General features: G+C 33.4%; 3 protein-coding genes across 7 annotated transcripts; 1 reads left to right on the top strand and 2 right to left on the bottom strand.

The window, feature by feature from the left end:
- Positions 1-1,602: 1,602 nt before the first annotated feature.
- LOC127812840 (TPD1 protein homolog 1-like) lies at positions 1,603-2,468 on the bottom strand. Its single transcript, XM_052353366.1, has 2 exons — positions 2,405-2,468; positions 1,603-1,931 (listed from the first exon to the last, which is right to left on the bottom strand). Exons 1-2 carry the CDS (start codon positions 2,466-2,468, stop codon positions 1,603-1,605), a joined length of 393 nt encoding a protein of 130 aa, XP_052209326.1.
- A 4,988-nt stretch (positions 2,469-7,456) lies between these two features.
- On the top strand, positions 7,457-10,304 carry LOC127813012 (heparanase-like protein 3). Of its 2 annotated transcripts, XM_052353668.1 has the most exons (9): positions 7,461-7,834; positions 7,935-7,971; positions 8,061-8,244; positions 8,490-8,638; positions 8,746-8,976; positions 9,075-9,264; positions 9,373-9,498; positions 9,746-9,845; positions 9,927-10,304. In XM_052353668.1, the coding sequence occupies exons 1-9, from the start codon at positions 7,466-7,468 to the stop codon at positions 10,302-10,304; spliced, it is 1,764 nt and encodes a 587-aa protein (XP_052209628.1). In that variant the 5' UTR covers positions 7,461-7,465. The 2 variants fall into 2 exon arrangements, with proteins under 2 accessions (XP_052209627.1, XP_052209628.1); XM_052353667.1 differs by having other exon boundaries at positions 7,457-7,834; positions 9,075-9,498.
- Positions 10,305-10,418: 114 nt separating this feature from the next.
- LOC127813013 (cysteine--tRNA ligase, chloroplastic/mitochondrial) lies at positions 10,419-16,081 on the bottom strand. Of its 4 annotated transcripts, none has more exons than XM_052353669.1 (10): positions 15,613-16,081; positions 15,275-15,338; positions 14,685-14,846; positions 14,054-14,224; positions 12,980-13,261; positions 12,702-12,827; positions 12,017-12,220; positions 11,431-11,532; positions 10,724-11,128; positions 10,419-10,625 (listed from the first exon to the last, which is right to left on the bottom strand). In XM_052353669.1, the coding sequence occupies exons 1-9, from the start codon at positions 15,975-15,977 to the stop codon at positions 10,892-10,894; spliced, it is 1,713 nt and encodes a 570-aa protein (XP_052209629.1). In that variant the 5' UTR covers positions 15,978-16,081; the 3' UTR covers positions 10,419-10,625; positions 10,724-10,891. The 4 variants fall into 4 exon arrangements, with proteins under 4 accessions (XP_052209629.1, XP_052209630.1, XP_052209631.1 ...); XM_052353670.1 differs by having other exon boundaries at positions 15,275-15,342; positions 15,613-15,786; XM_052353671.1 differs by having other exon boundaries at positions 14,685-14,879; positions 15,613-15,694.
- Positions 16,082-17,167: the final 1,086 nt, after the last annotated feature.

The following is a 17,167-nucleotide window of genomic DNA, read 5'->3' as shown; positions in this document are numbered from 1 at the left end:
AAAACTTAATTAATATGAGCAAGTTAGCTCAACACATGTGATGATCGTGAGATAAATTTTAGTGATCGATCCCAATTATCATTAATATATAACATGTATAATACATTAAAGTAAAATATATAAATTCCATATCTAAAAATCATCTCTAATTTAAATACATGATTATTACACTTGGGCCCAAGTTAAATATAAAAACGAGTAATGACATGTAAAACTCGAGGAGATTCCAATCTTGATTATCTATTTTTAAGTTTTTAACTCTAATTATAGTTTAAGAAGTCATTACATTCAATTTTAGAAAATTTAAAAAATATTTTCTAGTTCATAGTAAAAAATTAGAAAAATAGAAAATAATTTATATTTTCAAATAAAAGATCGAATCACTTAATAAAAAAAATAGAGTTAAAAAATAGAAGATGTGTTCTGTGATTGAATAGATAACTTTACGAATGCCACTGGCAATTAATTGGAAGTTGTGATAAAATATTTGTTAAAATCAAGTTTAGTATTATTTTAATTAATATCTTTTTTTGTTAATAACATTTTAAATCGTGCTTTTGGTACTTCAAAAAATTGTAACAAATGAGTTATTTCAATTAATTATCCATTAAATAATTAAATTCTCATAAAAAATACAAAATTTATTTTTTTTAATTTTTCAACTTAGATAACATTCTTTTAAATATATTTTTTAAAATTTTTAAAACATCAAATGTTAAGATTTTTTAATTATAAAATTTTAAAAATAAATTTTTAAAAATAAAGGGGACTTATTCATGCAATTTGGCAACAAATTTAAAAAATTTCGCTCGGCTTTTAAAGAATTTGGCCCCTTTTAAAGTTTCAAATTAATTACATATTTTTTTAGTTAAAAAAATAAATTATTACTATAATAAACACCATTGAATCGAAAGGGTGTTGGCCTCTATACTTGCCCTATATGGCTAAGGTTTATTATTATGTGCGAGTTCATATTAATTTGAGGATATTATGATTCAATTTTTTGATTAACAACAATTAAAGGTGTCTTTGAATTATCGAACTATTATTATGGCCTATTCAAAAATAAAAAAATACATGGTGATTTGAATTATATCTCGATTAAACAATACATGAGAAGTTAATTTGATAATATTTTAGATTCTTTTTTTTGTTATGTTAATTATATAAAAAAATAGTTAAAAATCATTTTTATTAAAAAAAACCTCATACTCTCTTTCAAATTTAGGAAATAACTCTCGGTCATCTTTTTTTCAATATCAATAAGTCAATTGTTTCATTCTCGAGTCTTCTAATATTAATATGTTGATTGTTTCGCTTTTATATCTTTTAAAAGAACAATAGATCTCTGAGAGTTATTTTTATTATAGTATTTTTCTTTATAGTAATATGAAATATATATATATATAACATGACATTCAAAGTTAATTTTTATATTAAAAAGTAATATCGATAAATTAAAATAAAATAAAAAAGAAAATAAGAAGAATGGCAATAGAGATTGGTAAAATTAACAATCCCTTTATTCAATCAAAATTCAGAAACCTTAACTTGATCGAAGAACTACTACTACTGTTTGTGATATATATATATATATATAAATTATGAGCATGCGACGATAGCATCAGCAATCTTGAAGGGATATGGGCGGTCCCAAGCATAGTTGAAGCTGAAAGAATCATGGGGATGGATGGCGCCGTCGTCGGCGAGGAGGCATTTGCCGTCGCCGGCGATGGCGAGGGCCCGAGGATTGATCTTCTCGACGGTCTTAAACCCGGCACAGGTGACAGAGATATGCAATTGGTTGCAGTAGCACGGGTTGCTAAAAGTCACAGTCCATTCCGGCTTGCCTTTCACGAGCTTTCCGGTCATAGCCTGGCCGATCGTGATCTCGCCGGGAACGCCTCGACACTCGTAGTCATCTGATCTACCTGCAAGAATGGGAAGAAAGTAGCTAGTTAGGGTTTGTCACTTGAACATATAATGCACGTGATAACATTTGATAAATCTTATTTATCAAAAAATATAAAATACGTACTTTGAAACTAACATTGGATACCGTTGACCCCATGGAGGGCGACCCTAAGAAGATTTTGACTTATAATGTGAATTTAATTTTGTCAACTGTAACTTAATAGGTGGATTTTCAAGATAAATTAGTGATAATGCTTTTAAAATAGAGATTAATCTTTTCGGTTATGAGAGAATATGGTATTTTTAAGCTTAACTCAATATGCGGGGTTGAGGGAGTCGATGAAATAGAAATTTATCTCTTCGAAATAGAAAATGAGAGAGCAAGCTTGGCCTCGTTAAGCCTAACTTAATAAGTCAAGGGGTTGGGCTTTCTTTTGCAAATAAGAATTTTTTGGAATCAAGACTTACACAACGAGAGAGAGTTAATTACCTTGGCCGAGGAGGTAAAGGGAGAGAGCCAGTTGTAAGGAAAGAAGCTTGATGATGGTAGCCATGGAAGAAGAAGAAAAGCCGACAAAAAATCTTGATGAGTTGAGAATGCTTTTGATTTTGGTGATTGAAGAGCGGAGAAAGAGAGACACTCTTTTATAGCCCAAGAATTGTTAGAGTTCACAAGGTAGATGATATTGTCATTTAATGTTTGTGTGTTGTTTGGAAAGTTGATAATTATGGCATTCCATCTGGGCATTAAAGCAAAATATATAAGAAATAAGAAAGGGAATAAGAAAAATAATAAAATGAAACATTTATTTATTAGCTTCCTCAAATAAAAATCTGATTTGAAATCCAAATATCCAGCAAGAAATAATGGTTATAAGGAATGGTTTTAAGTTTACCCTCAAGTTCTAAAATTAGAATTCCAATCAAAATTGATTAAAGTTATTGAATAAATGATCCTAATTTTTAGGTCCCGTTTGTTTATTTATTTACTTATTTTATTTTCACAAATATCAATAATTTCAAACTTTGTTAAATTATTTATTTAATCCATGTGTTTGAACCCTCGTGACCTTCCGATCACAAATAAATTTGTACCGTAAAAACCTAAGGACTAGACATCGTAACTTTGCATCATATGGGTTTGTGAATGATATTGACAATTTTTTGTACTTAAAATCTTAATTAATTTTTTTGTATAATATGAAAATATGTAACTCATTGTTAATGATATAGTGGAGATTATTTAAAAATTAAAATTGATTTATTAATATTATATATTAATTTTTGTTAAGGGTAATATGGTCAAATTACTTATTTAAATTCATTTCCATGTTAATTCTAAACATAAGAATGGTAATTAGCTCTCATAGAGAGATGAATTATTTCATTGTATCGAATCGGTGGAGAATCATTCAAATTCTAAGTAAAATTACATAAGTACCTTTTTTTGAAAAAATTTAAAAGTGACATGTGTACCGTGGTACTTAGATGCAGGCTAAGATAGTTAGATGTCCAAAATCAAGATCTAACTTATGAGTATACTACGCCTAGATAAAATACTTGACTCAAATGACTATATTCGAACCTTAATTTAAACTCAAATCTCAATAATCTCTTTTTAAGACCATTCTCTCATAGTCGAGATCTAATCGTTTACGTGGTATGATCGTAGCACTCCATTGGCTCCACAATATCCTATGTAAATGCACAAACTCCAAGAGACAAGTAAGTCACTTATTGCATATTGTTACTTTGCTCAATTTTTGTTACCTAGACTAACTTGATCATTAGAGGATGTATCAGGAGTAGACCGAACCACAGTTCAGTTCAAACTGTGAACCAAATTGGAATCATTCTTCTAAAAATTGAATTGAAATCATCTTTTCAATTTCAATTCAAAAATCAGAACCAAAATCAAAGACTTACAGTTCGGTTCCGATTCTTAAAAATAAGGAATTAGAACTGGAATCTGTTCAAATCATTAAAAAATAAATTAAATAAATATAAACAATATAATACAATGCACAATAGTTAGTACTTCAAAAAATAATCCCAAAGTTAAAGGGATTACAAATTCAAATAGTAAGCGAACTACATGAATTTTGATTCCTTTAAACCTCAAAAAAATACGTATGCAACTTGATTTATATAAATTAAGTCTTAAGTTTTTTTTTTGTTTTTTTTATTAAATTAGTTCAAACCAAAATTGGAATCATTGGGAATCGGAATCAAACCATCAAGAAACCGGGACCAAAACCATCTATAGATGGTTCGATTCCGATTTCACTAGAAAGTGAAATCAAAACCGTTGATTTTGAAATCATGATTAGGCTTAATTGAGAAACTAAGTCCTAAATTTTTAAGTAAATTTTGGACAAACTTGAGATCGAGGAAAGCCGGCCATCAAACACTTGACTTGAGGTGGACCCAATAATGCTCAATTCCAACCACCATAGATAATATGTTCATTTCAAATTTTAAGACATTATAATGGGGAAGTATTTTGTATTTTTTTATACATATAAATAAATGAGCAATAGGGGAAAAGAAAAAAAAATAAAATAAACACTTTTTTTTTCCTTTTTTTGGTAAGGGAAAAACACACATAGGGTTTTAATTATAGTGAATTGAAGTTGTAATATAATAATTAGTTATTGTAATTTTCACTTTAAATCAAATGAATCTTGATATAGTAGTAAAATTATTTAAAAAAAATAATTATCATTTAAAAAAATTATTTGACAAGATTTTTTTTCTTTTCTTATTTGTTAACCAAAATATAAATCAGAAAAAATAAGATATGAAAAGCATACCGAACAAAAGTATTTTTCATTATATTTATTAAATTTATCTAAAAAGAAGTTATATGATTTCTTATTTTGAATTTTCTAAATAAATTTATCTCTTTTCTCTTCAGATAAGTTATCTTGGAACTTATAGATAAATTATCTTAATATAATCTTATCTTATTCATTTTAATAAATATTATCTTAATTAAAAATATATAAAATAAAATAAAAAGACTGTGCACAAGCAACATTGCCACATACCCCGAGCAACAAGTTAATTTTGTATACACTTTAGTGTCAAAATCGTGTGTCAAAAGTTAATATACAAATAACATTTCTGTATTTTTATATAAAATATATAAAAAAATAATTTAAAATAACATTTGGCCAACAGAGACTCTATGCCGAGCCTAAATTGACTCACCCGACTTGACATATTTAAAATCTCTAGTCGAAGCCACCATGAGCAAAATTTTAATTTAATTAAAATAAATAAATTAAATTGATTGAAACTGTGGATTTAGTTCAATTCCAGTTAAGGGTAAATTTAGTTCAGTTTTCAAGTTTGAAAATTTTAGTTATTTTGATTTAATTATATTTTACATTAAAAAATTAAAATAACTAAACTGACCAAAATTATCAAATAATATCGTTTTTTACCAACATTTTAGTTATTTTTGTTAGGTTTTTGTTTTTTTTATTTTTGTTTTTTTGTCAATTCATTTTTTTTTTTGTGTATTTGTTTAGTTTTTTTATTTTCGTATTTGTTTGATCAAATCAACTTAATTTTTGACATATATTTGATTATTTCATTTTTAATATTTCGATCAGCTCGATTATACTCACCGTTATCATTAATTCATTAGAAATGTTGATTAATTTTCTAGTTTGGAAGGATGCATTGTGTGTGTAGCATTATTTCCACTACATTAAACCTCTTATTTAAATATGGTGGGACTTTAATTTGCTTTATAAATTAAATATAGGGAAGAATGAACAATTAGCACAACATGAAAGGTTAACTTTGATATGAAAAGGATTTGAAATGTGGATGTTATTAAACATGTACAAATTAACTTAATTTCACTTGATCATGCTGATTAAATATTAATTAGCTTAATTATGAGATTAATGATGCACCACCTAAACTGATAGGTGGGATAATCTTATTTGTTTTCTTTCAACTTTAAAGCTAATTACAAAGTCAAGCTCATAGTTGACATTAGCAATGTCCCAAAGTCATTCTAAGTTTTAAGGGCAGAGTTAAGAAAATGGAAAGGAAATACTGAGCAGTAATCTCAATAGGTGACAAGGATTTAGCCTAAACTCTTATAGTGTTTATTAATTAAGACATAAATAAAAAATGATGAAATATGAAGAGCAGGACAAAAATATTTTTTATTATATTTATTAAATTTATTTAAAAAAAAGTCATGTGACTTCTTATCTTGGACTTTCCGGATAAATTTCTTCCACTCCCTTTCGAATAAGTTATCTTAAACATTATAATTAAATTATTTTGATGTAACCTTATCTTATTCATTTTAACAAACATAACCTAAACAAGTTGATTACATATGCGAAAATGCTATTTAGCCACTCATTTATGACATTTTTAATGACACCCGTGTACTAATATATTATACATCTATATGAATATGACATAAAATATAGCATATAAAAACACAAATAACATAAAAATATCACAAGTATTGAAATAACATTTCCACCATTCTTAAGCAACATTCAGCTGGTGCCACCTTGTAAATCCAATTAATCCCATGTTCACATACATATTGATTCAAGAAGAATTATATATATATATATATGTATAGGCTGTAATCTGTACCCAGATAGCAAATTGCTTGCTGCATTACACAAATTAGGTCACCAAACACTTCAAATCTTATACTAAAGTTTCTCCATAAAGAAATGAAGAAAAAATCAAATGGTTAAGGGGATCGTGACACATGAACAAGAAGAGCTTGGTGCCCCACAATTGAAGTGGTTTTTGCTACTAAGGTTTATAAAAGCTTCTAATTTTTTACTTTTACTCCATTGGGTCATTATGTCTATTGATGGTCTTTTTTTATCCAGTATTTGATTGGAACTAATAAGTAATTGTATATTTATATTTATACTATCATATAAGCAAACATTAAATTATTTTGATATTATGAAACCTTATCAAATTGTGTTGGCTGAATGGTTTCTTTCACCCAATATATCTTTATTAAAATACATATATACCCCTCAGCTGCACCTTTCTTGGTCTCATAGTTGTTGAGTACTCTCAAGACAAGAGGAGGCAATTGTCAACCCTAAGTGACCAACCTTTTGCTGGACCATTTTGAAATTGATTCAGCCACTCTAATTATTGAATATTTTGTTATTGAGATTAAGAAAGAGAAAAGATATAGGATTTAGCTTCATTTTCATTCAAAACTCTTAGATAATTTGAACTAAATCTATCATTGGAAAATAAGAAGGTAACTGTCCAAGTCAGTACTGGATCTAAATATATGCTCCAATTATTGGAATGACCACTCTTAACAACTTGTTCCTCAGTGGCATTAATACCCTACATGTCTTAAACATTTGAACCCCAAAGACATAATATTTATACATTCAATGATGAAAAATTGTAGAAACATGGCATATTATTGTTAGTGCATTTTTATTTTATTGTAGTTGCCGTTAAAAAATTCTAGTCCCTAAGAGAATTGAACTAGAGAAGTCAAATACTTGAGACAACATGTGCCATGTTTGTTTCTCAACTTGGGGGACTTTCTTTCTGTGACAAAGTCTTTCCAACCATCAATTGGAACCTCAGTATATACACTACCCCTTCATCTTCTTGGCATGTTGGCTCGTTGATTTATGAAATGGGTTGTGTGATTTCTGTCTTTGACCTCCTGGGACTGTGTCTATGGCTGTGCTTGGCCATCCACAGCTCACGAACTGTGGTTTCACTGAAAACTGGAAGTGTTGAGGGAACTGTTCTCATCAATGGAACAGCCTCCATTGGGAAGACAGATGAAGACTTCATTTGTGCCACTATGGATTTTTGGCCTCCTGAGAAATGCGACTATGAAGATTGTAGCTGGGGCAGTGCTTCTCTTCTCAATTTGGTTCTCTCTCTCTCTCTCTCTCTCTCTCTCTCTCTCCATATTCAGAAGTTTTAGCTAAATCACTCTTACTTGTTCTATCTTGCAAATTTTGATTTTGCAGGATCTCAGCAACCCAATTCTGCTAGATGCAATCAAAGGTGGGAAAACTTTCTGTAAATCTTACCCATTTTAGGACTTCAACTCCTTGGCACTCAAAATAAGTTACAAACTTCTCTGCATTTTGCAGCATTTTCTCCTTTGACAATCAGAATTGGTGGAACTTTGCAAGACAAAGTCATATACCAAAATATAGGTGACCAACGACCATGCTCCCAATTTGTTAAAAGTAATTTGGAGATGTTTGGCTTCACTCAAGGCTGCTTGCCCTTGCCTCGCTGGGATGCCCTAAACATTTTCTTCAAAGAAGCCGGGTAAGAAGATCAAAGTTTTCACCATTTCTGTTCCAAAACAAGCAAAATTGAGATGATAGTAGAGCTTGCATATTCACAAACACTTTCTAGTTCTGGTGAATATTGAAGCCCTTCTCTTCTTAATGTCGATAATAGCTCTTAACAACTTTATAGAAGATAATTTCATGCGTAGAAATAACTAATCAACTAAAATTTGCGTAATCAATCCCGCCTAATGAGATAAAAAGTTGTGTTGTTGTACACAGAGCTAAGGTCATATTTGGCTTGAATGCGTTAAGTGGTAGATCGATGAATCCCAATGGCTCAGCTACAGGAGCATGGGATTCCAGCAATGCAGAGTCTCTTATAAGATACACAGTCAACAAGAACTACACTGTCCGTGGCTGGGAGCTTGGTAAGAACACTCGTATCTTATCCAGGAGATTGACTTAGCTATCTTCAGGTAGCGTATATCTCTTTCTCTTAGATTTTTTTTTTTTCTTTTTCTCTGCATTTTCTCAGGAAATGAGCTAAGTGGGAATGGAATTGGAGCACGAATTGCGGCAGATCAGTATGCATCTGATGTGATCGCTCTCCATAACATGGTGCAAAAAGTCTACAGAGGCTCCCAGATCAAGCCTCTGGTCCTTGGCCCAGGAGGGTTCTTCGATGCTTACTGGTTCGCAGAATTTGTGAACAAAACGCCTCTCTCTCTCCAAGCGATCACCCACCATATTTACAACCTTGGTCCAGGTATCTTGGCAAACCAGAAGCGCTTTGTTTATGCAATTCTGCTCAAATCATTTGGGCTCGATGACGATCAAGTTTACCCTTCTTGTATTGATATCCAGGCAATGATAATCACCTGATTGAGAAGATTCTAGATCCATCCTACCTCGATGGAGGATCAGAGCCCTTCAGAAGCCTCCAGAACATTCTAGAGAGCTCTGGAACTTCGACAGTAGCATGGGTTGGTGAAGCTGGTGGAGCTTATAACAGTGGCCATAATCTTGTGACTAATGCCTTTGTATTTAGCTTTTGGTGTGTTGGAGCTAATCTATTCATCAGTATCCTTCTCAGTTCCATGTGTGTATGTGTGTGTAGGTTTAGTATTTTTAGGACTAATCTTAATCTATGCTCACAAAATAGGTACTTGGATCAGCTTGGAATGGCATCCTCTTATGATACCAAAACATACTGTAGACAAACTTTAATAGGTGGAAACTATGGCCTTCTCAACACCACCACCTTTGTTCCAAACCCTGATTACTACAGGTTATTTTCTAAAATCCCATGATCTCATTTTTGTACCTGGAAGATGCTTGGGTTTCTGTCATGAAAACCACTTTTGTAAATAACTCTTCTCTAAGAAAAAAGAAGGAATATGCAGATTTGATAGAGAAGTAATACTCCCCACTCTTCGATTCACATTCATTGACAATCTTGTTGACAACACAGCATCTTCCTTTCTCATAATTATTACCTCATTTTATGTCTCTGAAACAAGAGCAATCTTGTGCAGTGCTCTACTTTGGCATCGGATAATGGGGAGAAATGTTCTAAATACAAGTTTCTCTGGAACAGCAAAAATCCGTGCATATTCTCACTGCTCAAAACAATCTGTAAATTGCAGACTCTACCATGTCAGATTATGATGTCATCTATATGAAGCATCTTACAGTTATCGGATTTATATGTGACAGGAAGGAATCACATTACTATTGATCAACCTAGATGGTAACAACACAGTCCAAGTTAGGGTTTCAGTTGCAAATGAGAGCACAAATGAGGTTCCAAAACTGCCACATAAACACAATACCGGAAGAACAAAGTCTGAACGCAAGCATCAGGCGTCAAATGTTGGCGAAGTTACAAGAGAAGAGTACCATTTAACAGCCAAAGATGGAAACTTACACAGCCAAACAGTGCTTTTGAATGGGAAAATGTTAAGTGTAAACTCCTCTGGAACCATACCTCCATTGGAGCCTGTACATGTGAATATCTCAGAGCCTGTGACTGTCACTCCTTGCTCCATTGTGTTTGTTCACATTCCCAGCTTTCTTGTTCCTGCTTGTAGATAAGCTTTGCTCATGTATACTATGATCGTTCTGTTTTTTATTTCAAGCTCAAAGATTTGGAGCATTAGTTAATAATTTCCCACCATTTTCCAGGATACATGTGAGAAAGAACCATCATAAACAAATACAAATCTACTTATTATTGATTGCGTCTGTCAACAACCATTCAGGAAAAATATAGCAAGTAAAGAGATTACCATACAGAGCTGGTTTCAATATAAAAATGGGCCACAAAATGCTAGAAACAGTGTAACTTCAAGCAACATTAGTCCCAATTCAATTGATCAAAAACCATGGCTTCATGTCGAGAACTGATCCTTAACCCTGAAAGCACACAAATGAGGAGAAAGATCAGAGGGTAGGGTAATCCACATGCAGTAGCAAGAAGAAACAGATTATTGGTATCAAAAGAATGTTATTACCTGGCCAGTCCTAAAGGCACTAAATTTTTTTCCCATTTTTACTTCTACCTCCATGTAATAATGGCCCATAAATAAGTGTTCCACCCAGGACTTTCATTAACAAGAAGAAAATCTCCAGACTGTAAGCAGGATGTGATGAATCTTAACAATGGCATCCCCAGAAGCCATTCAGGCTGCAGCAACCTGCTGCTCTTGCAATGCAAGAGGAACAGCTGGTCTCCAAGTTGTTCCCTCCGGGCTGTCCATTAGAGCGATACCCACAGCAGCCAGATCTTTCCTTAATGCATCCGATTTCTCATACTCTTTGTTCATTCTCGCAGTTGTCCTCTCTTCAATTTTTTGTAGAACTAGATCTTCGGTCAATTTTGCACGCTTTAATGCTTTCTCCCTCAGCTGCTGCAAAACCTGCAATGGGCCTAACTATTTGTCATGGCATTAAAAATGCATTACTTGGCAAAAGAAAGAATAAGGATAATTCTTCAGGGGGGTATAACATGAATGCAATAAGGAGGCATTGGAATCACTAGAGTAGGTTACGAATTCCTTGAAAATTTTGAATCAATCCACGTCAAGTTTAAGAATGCCAAGAACAATTTGCACCATTTTGAGAAATTTTAGAAGTTAAAAACTTAGTTCATTTGTGGAATGGCAGTTAGGAGATGGTTTTTGCAACAGTGAATTATAAGAGGAAAAGAAAGTTTGAATACCTCAGAGTAAATTGCTGGCATAAGACCTAAAATAGAAAGAAGATTACTAATAGCTTGTTCTAAAGCTGCAAGAGATTCCATCCGCAATTCTCGCTTCCGCCCCTGTGCAGAGTATCAAAAAATATCGAGCAGGTTAAGGTAGAAGTTTCCTCAACAAGAAATGAACCGCGGGAAAGGAAATAATAGACTAAGGATTAGAACATAAAAAAATAAATGAACAAATACAAAAAGAAGGAATCAAAATAAATCCTACATTTGAGAACAATAAGCATGAGCACAACTTAAGTTGGTCCAGACTTAAAATTCTACTGGTTAGTGATTCAGTCCTCAACCAGTGCTCTATTTGTTGATTCATGGAATTCTCAATTTGGTTAAGCACTAATGTCAACCAACTAATGGAAACCTAGCACCAACTGCCCATCAGACTATAGCCACAACAAATCAAACAAGAAGAATCTCATTTATGTGCTTTTTTGGCATTTGGAAAAATGTCTTTATGTTTCGCAAAATACTATAATCAAAAATATTTTAAAGATTCTTCTGCATAAACCGTTACATCTAATCTTTTCACTCGGAAGCCCAATACCTTGCGAGTGTGTAGCAAATCATTGATGATTTTCAATGGGTCAGAGAGTGCAGACAAGGCAACAGGAGTGTGAAGATCATCAAACATTGACATCAGAACTTCATCATTGAACTTATTGATGCAACTCAAGACATCTGGTGGAATTGAGCCCTTTTGAGTTCCGTCATTCTGCTGGCTCAGAATAACTCCACAGTCATGTAGCGTCTGAAAAAATTGAACCTAATAAATCACAAAGAATAGGAACTGTATCTCCAGAGCATATTGGTGATACTAAATTTTGCACACAATCTAATTCGTGAAATATCACTCAACAATCATCAATTATGTTTCTGTGAAGACAACATAAGTAAATTGAGAGTATATAGGGGCACAAAAAGGACAACCAAATTAATCTTTCAGCTGTGTTTGCATGAAATGACTGGGTGCAACAGTTTCCAGCCAGTGTGTCAGGCACATAGCCTCAAAATATTAGTTGAGGCACGAGTATGGCAAGATAAGAAAGCAAAGCCAGACAGAACTGGCATGACATAAACTAGATCCAGGTGGTTCCAAAAGACTAAAAACCAGGATTGCACACACTACACATGCATAGACAGGTAGATAGTAGGATGGTTAACATAAATATATATACAGAGAGAGAGAGAGAGAGAGGAGAGATAGACTGAAGGTTCTAGCATTGTGATACCTGATAGATGTAAAAAACTCGGTCAGATGCTCTTTCAAGCTGAACATCCGAATAATTGATTGGAGATCGGTAGTGTGTCCCAATTAAGAAAAGTCTCAAAGCAAGGGGATGATAGAGGTCTATAACCTGGGGGACCAAAAATTGGTAACATCACCCAACATCGTAGAGCTAGTTTAATCTATCCAGAGTAAACAAAATAAAGCTAAGTGTAGATACTGAAATTACAAAAATTAGTTAAGATAAACTGGGATAGTGCAAACAATATCTATTTAACTTACCTGCCGAATAGTGAAGAAGTTTCCTAGTGACTTAGACATTTTCTCTGAGTCAATGGTCACGAATCCATTGTGTATCCAGTAGGTTACATTACTCTTTTCACAAGCAGCACAACTCTGAGCAATTTCATTTTCATGGTGGGGGAAGATGAGATCCATCCCACCACCATGTATATCAAAAGAATAGCCTAAATAAGCAGCACTCATGGCACTGCACTCGATATGCCATCCAGGTCTTCCAGGACCCCATGGACTCTCCCAGAAGGGCTCCCCCTCCTTTGCAGACTGCAACAAAGTTAATAAACTTTAACCACACCTTACAAACCAACCTAGCTCGAAAAGTAATGAACTTCTTATATGGTAACTATACACCAGAGAGCTAGAATCTATTAGCTGACATCACCTAGTGGGATTAAGTCGTGCGATGACAATGATGATTGTAACTATATGCCAAAATGCACCTTCTTACATCATTGTACATGAGAGAAAAATTGGACTTGGGAACACAGGGAAAAATATTATAAACAAATCAATCGAGCAATTAACAATTAATAACTGCTTGAAAACCCAGTGATGATAAACATTTCAGTTAGAGTGCAATTTTGGTTCCTTATATAATGTAGTTCAAAAGAATAGCACACAACTCCTAATAAGATATTACCCCAAAAAAACTCAAAAGAACTCGGTTATATATTTATATATTGTGGTTGGTTGGGACCATACAACTCATAATATATGCACAAAACTTAAAATCTATATGACATAAATATTTATGTATATGCGCTTATAAATATTCTTCTGCATGTCCCTATATGTTTTGGAAAGTGGTGTATCCATGTCTATGTCATGTCATATTCATATTTTATATCCCTACCCATGTAACTAGTTTTAGATGTTGAACAAACTGAAAAATTCCACTTACGATAAGGTCAATCTTTGATCGAACACCAACAATTATAAGGGATATGCAGAAAATTTTTGCTCATCTTGATGATTGTGTGCTGGGTAGCTTATACATGCACATGTAAATAATTAATAAAAATGCTTACTTTCCAAATAATTAATTAAAAAGCTTACTTTCCACAAAGCAAAATCAGCAGCATTTTTCTTCCTCAAGTCCACCGCAACCCGTTCACCTGCCCTATTATCTTCAACTTTTCTCCCAGACAGCTTTCCATATTCTGGAAACTTGTCTACAGAGAAGTACACATCTCCATCAATTCTGTAGGCACAACCATTATCAAGTATCTGTCACAAAAGTAAGTATCTATCACAAAAGTGTCAGAAAATCAAGACTCCATCCTCAAATAAAAAATAATAATAAAAAAAAGATGTGAAGGAAAATTAAATAGAAAATATATTAAGTGCAGATGCACGATAATTCTAGGTTATAACAGTGGATGGGGCTAAAGGGAGCACGAGAAGAGATAAAGTAGCTTATCCAGCTTATCCATCCAAGGCTCCCAACTGGACGTGCCTTCTCTCTTACAATTCTGGGATATCTGTGAAATCAAGCTAAAAAATCATATTTACTACTTAAGATCACTGCAGATATTAAAGCATTTCAGGCTTATTTTTTGGAGTTCTTTCTAGTCAAAATTCAGACCTGAGATTGTCCAAAGCCCAACCTATCCTAGTGTATTCTTTAACTAACAAATTCAAAGGCTTAGGGAAATAAAACCATCAAATCCATGTATATATAAGGTACCTGCTTGATCATGTCTATGATTTGGGGCATGTGATCTGAGACACGAGGCTCCACAGTAGGAGGCAGGCAGTGAAGATGCACCATATCATGATGAAATTCTTCAGAATAACGTCTGCTCAAACTAATGGGATCCTCCCCTAGCTCCTTTGCTCTGGCAATTATCTACAGAATTTGAAAATCGTAGACTCAGCTATCCTGTCATACATACGTAACAAGTTGGTGCCTGCATTCAATCTTACACCATGGGAACAAAATATCCTATGATCAAATTTATTATCCAGTATAACAATTATAAATCTTATGAGAAAATTTTGGTAGATATGGTTCCAAGTTCCTTCTCAAGCTGCAAAACAGGTAGTGAAGTTCCTATAAAATGAGAGCGTTCAGACATTGCTTCGTAAGCAGTTAAACAGAATTATCCTCCATACAATCCAAAATCATAAAATTAATCCTGAATACAATTTAAAAGCAAGGTATCAAGGTAAAACTATCAACTTGTAAAATTTAATCACTCAGTAGGTAGAATATAAGCATAATCATTATGGCCAATTTATTTTCAATTATGAAAGAAGAAATTAATTCAAACTGACCTTGTCATCAACGTCAGTGAAGTTGCGGACATAATTCACTTCATATCCCAAGTGCCTGAGGAACCTGCCTAATCAACCAAATTCACCAATGAATTCCAATTAGCACCAAGGAATCGATCGCACACCACTTTTTATTATAATCACCATAAAATTCCGGCAAAGAATCCCTTTTGAGAAGCTTAATCAAATCAAAATTTGACCAAATAAGGCAGCACACTTACTCACACTGATATCAAAACTATACTTTCCAGGACTCGTATCTTTTCAAAAATGAAAAAGAAAAAAAAAATCCCTTATCAGTTTTTTTCTTTTTCTCGAGAAGCAAACTAAAGAGAGACCTGTAGAGGACGTCGAAGCAGACATAGACACGAGCGTGGCCGATGTGGCTAAGATCGTACGCAGTTACGCCGCACACGTACATGCCGACCTTACCAGGCACCTTTGGCGTGAACACTTCCTTCTGCTTGCTCATCGTATTGTACAACCACAGCTCTGAAAAACTAGGTTTACTGCTCTCCGTTCCACCGACGCCATTGTCGCGAGTTTTCTGGGTGACTAGCGGCCGAGATTGAGCATTCGAGTTCAGAGGACGGAATCTGGCGCCGCCGATGGAGATTTTGCGGCGGAGGAACGATTGCGGGCGAGTGATTAGAGAGGGTGGGATTGGGATGAAGGGTTTGTAGAATCTGAAGAGCGTAATCATTTGAAGAGGCGATTTTGTCCGTAAGAATTCTCTCACTGCCTTCCAAATGCATTATCTATTGCAGAGTGTAAATTGCTTTCGGGTGGGTACCAAACCAGAGAGGTTCGCCTTATTGACTCGGCGGTTTCAAACGAGTCAAACGCCAAGCAGCCGCAAAAGTTTTTTCCGTCCGTCGGTTTGGTTTTTTCGATTTTAGTTTGATTTTTTTCATTTTTAGTTTGTTCAATTTTTTAGTTGTTCATTTGGTTTAATTTTTAGAAAGATTTAAGGGCATGTTCTTTTTATTATTTTCATCCCATTTTGAGTTTTTAATTTTTTAAAATATTAAAAACATATTTTCTTATAAAAAAAATTATAAAAAAAATCTAAAATAATATTTTATTATTTTGAATGTTTTCACATAATAGATATCCAAAAAACCAAAACACGAGTAGCCTCCCACCCCCTCCAATCTTGCATATATCTTTTTTTTCTCTCTCTCTCTCAAGCCTCGACCAAATATCGCAATTGCCTTCTCGCCATCTTCTCTGTCATCATCCCCTCCCTTCCAAACTTATTTTCTTCCTTATTGGCTATCGCAACACCTACCATCGCCATCGCCATCACCGTCGCCTACATCATTCGCTACACTATCGCTGCACATCGTTCCCTTATGTCATTCTCTCTTCCAAATTTGACGCGTCTCGTCATTCGCTTACGTCGTTCTCTCTTCCAAATCTGCCATCCACTCTTGCCACGCCTTGATCCGCCACCGCTAGTCATTTCTTCCTTCTTTCTTCTGCCATTTTGTCATTTTCTCAGTCTGCCATTGCCCTCTCTTCACGCCCAAATGAATTTTTGCTTTAATTTTATTTTCAATTATATTTTTAAAATTTTGAATAAATTAATATTTTAATATTTTATGATTTATGATTTTTTTAATATTTATGTTATGGGTAATTTAAATTAAAATATTTACTTGAGTGACTTGACTCAATGATTTCAAACGAATCAATTTTGAACAATCATAAATAAATTTTAAATATATACAATAATTTATAAAATATTTACTTTAGGTCATTAAAGGAGAGTTAATCAAATTTTAGTCTAGATTGAAAAATAAATCTTGATAGAATGGTTCGATCCAGTCCATTGTCTTCGCTCGATAACAATATCATTCCTTCCTACCCAAAAGATTACTGAACGGGGAG

This window comes from Diospyros lotus, chromosome 11 (assembly GCF_014633365.1).
Source record: "Diospyros lotus cultivar Yz01 chromosome 11, ASM1463336v1, whole genome shotgun sequence".
NCBI classification, from domain to species: domain Eukaryota; kingdom Viridiplantae; phylum Streptophyta; class Magnoliopsida; order Ericales; family Ebenaceae; genus Diospyros; species Diospyros lotus.
The sequence above is the reverse complement of the archived record's forward strand: the minus strand, read 5'-3'. Positions and strand labels throughout refer to the sequence as shown.

Excerpts from the sequence above, each read along its gene's own strand:
- LOC127813012 (XM_052353667.1), top strand. The coding sequence starts at position 7,466 with ATGTTTGTTTCTCAACTTGGGGGACTTTCTTTCTGTGACAAAGTCTTT. Across the intron at positions 7,835-7,934 it reads GTGCTTCTCTTCTCAATTTG|GATCTCAGCAACCCAATTCT; the intron begins GTTCTCTCTCTC and ends TTGATTTTGCAG. Across the intron at positions 8,977-9,074 it reads TATTTACAACCTTGGTCCAG|GCAATGATAATCACCTGATT; the intron begins GTATCTTGGCAA and ends ATTGATATCCAG.
- LOC127812840 (XM_052353366.1), bottom strand. The coding sequence starts at position 2,468 with ATGGCTACCATCATCAAGCTTCTTTCCTTACAACTGGCTCTCTCCCTT. Across the intron at positions 1,932-2,404 it reads CCTTTACCTCCTCGGCCAAG|GTAGATCAGATGACTACGAG; the intron begins GTAATTAACTCT and ends CCATTCTTGCAG.
- LOC127813013 (XM_052353669.1), bottom strand. The coding sequence starts at position 15,977 with ATGATTACGCTCTTCAGATTCTACAAACCCTTCATCCCAATCCCACCC. Across the intron at positions 15,339-15,612 it reads TGCTTCGACGTCCTCTACAG|GTTCCTCAGGCACTTGGGAT; the intron begins GTCTCTCTTTAG and ends TTGATTAGGCAG. Across the intron at positions 11,533-12,016 it reads ATTTGCTACACACTCGCAAG|GGGCGGAAGCGAGAATTGCG; the intron begins GTATTGGGCTTC and ends TACTCTGCACAG.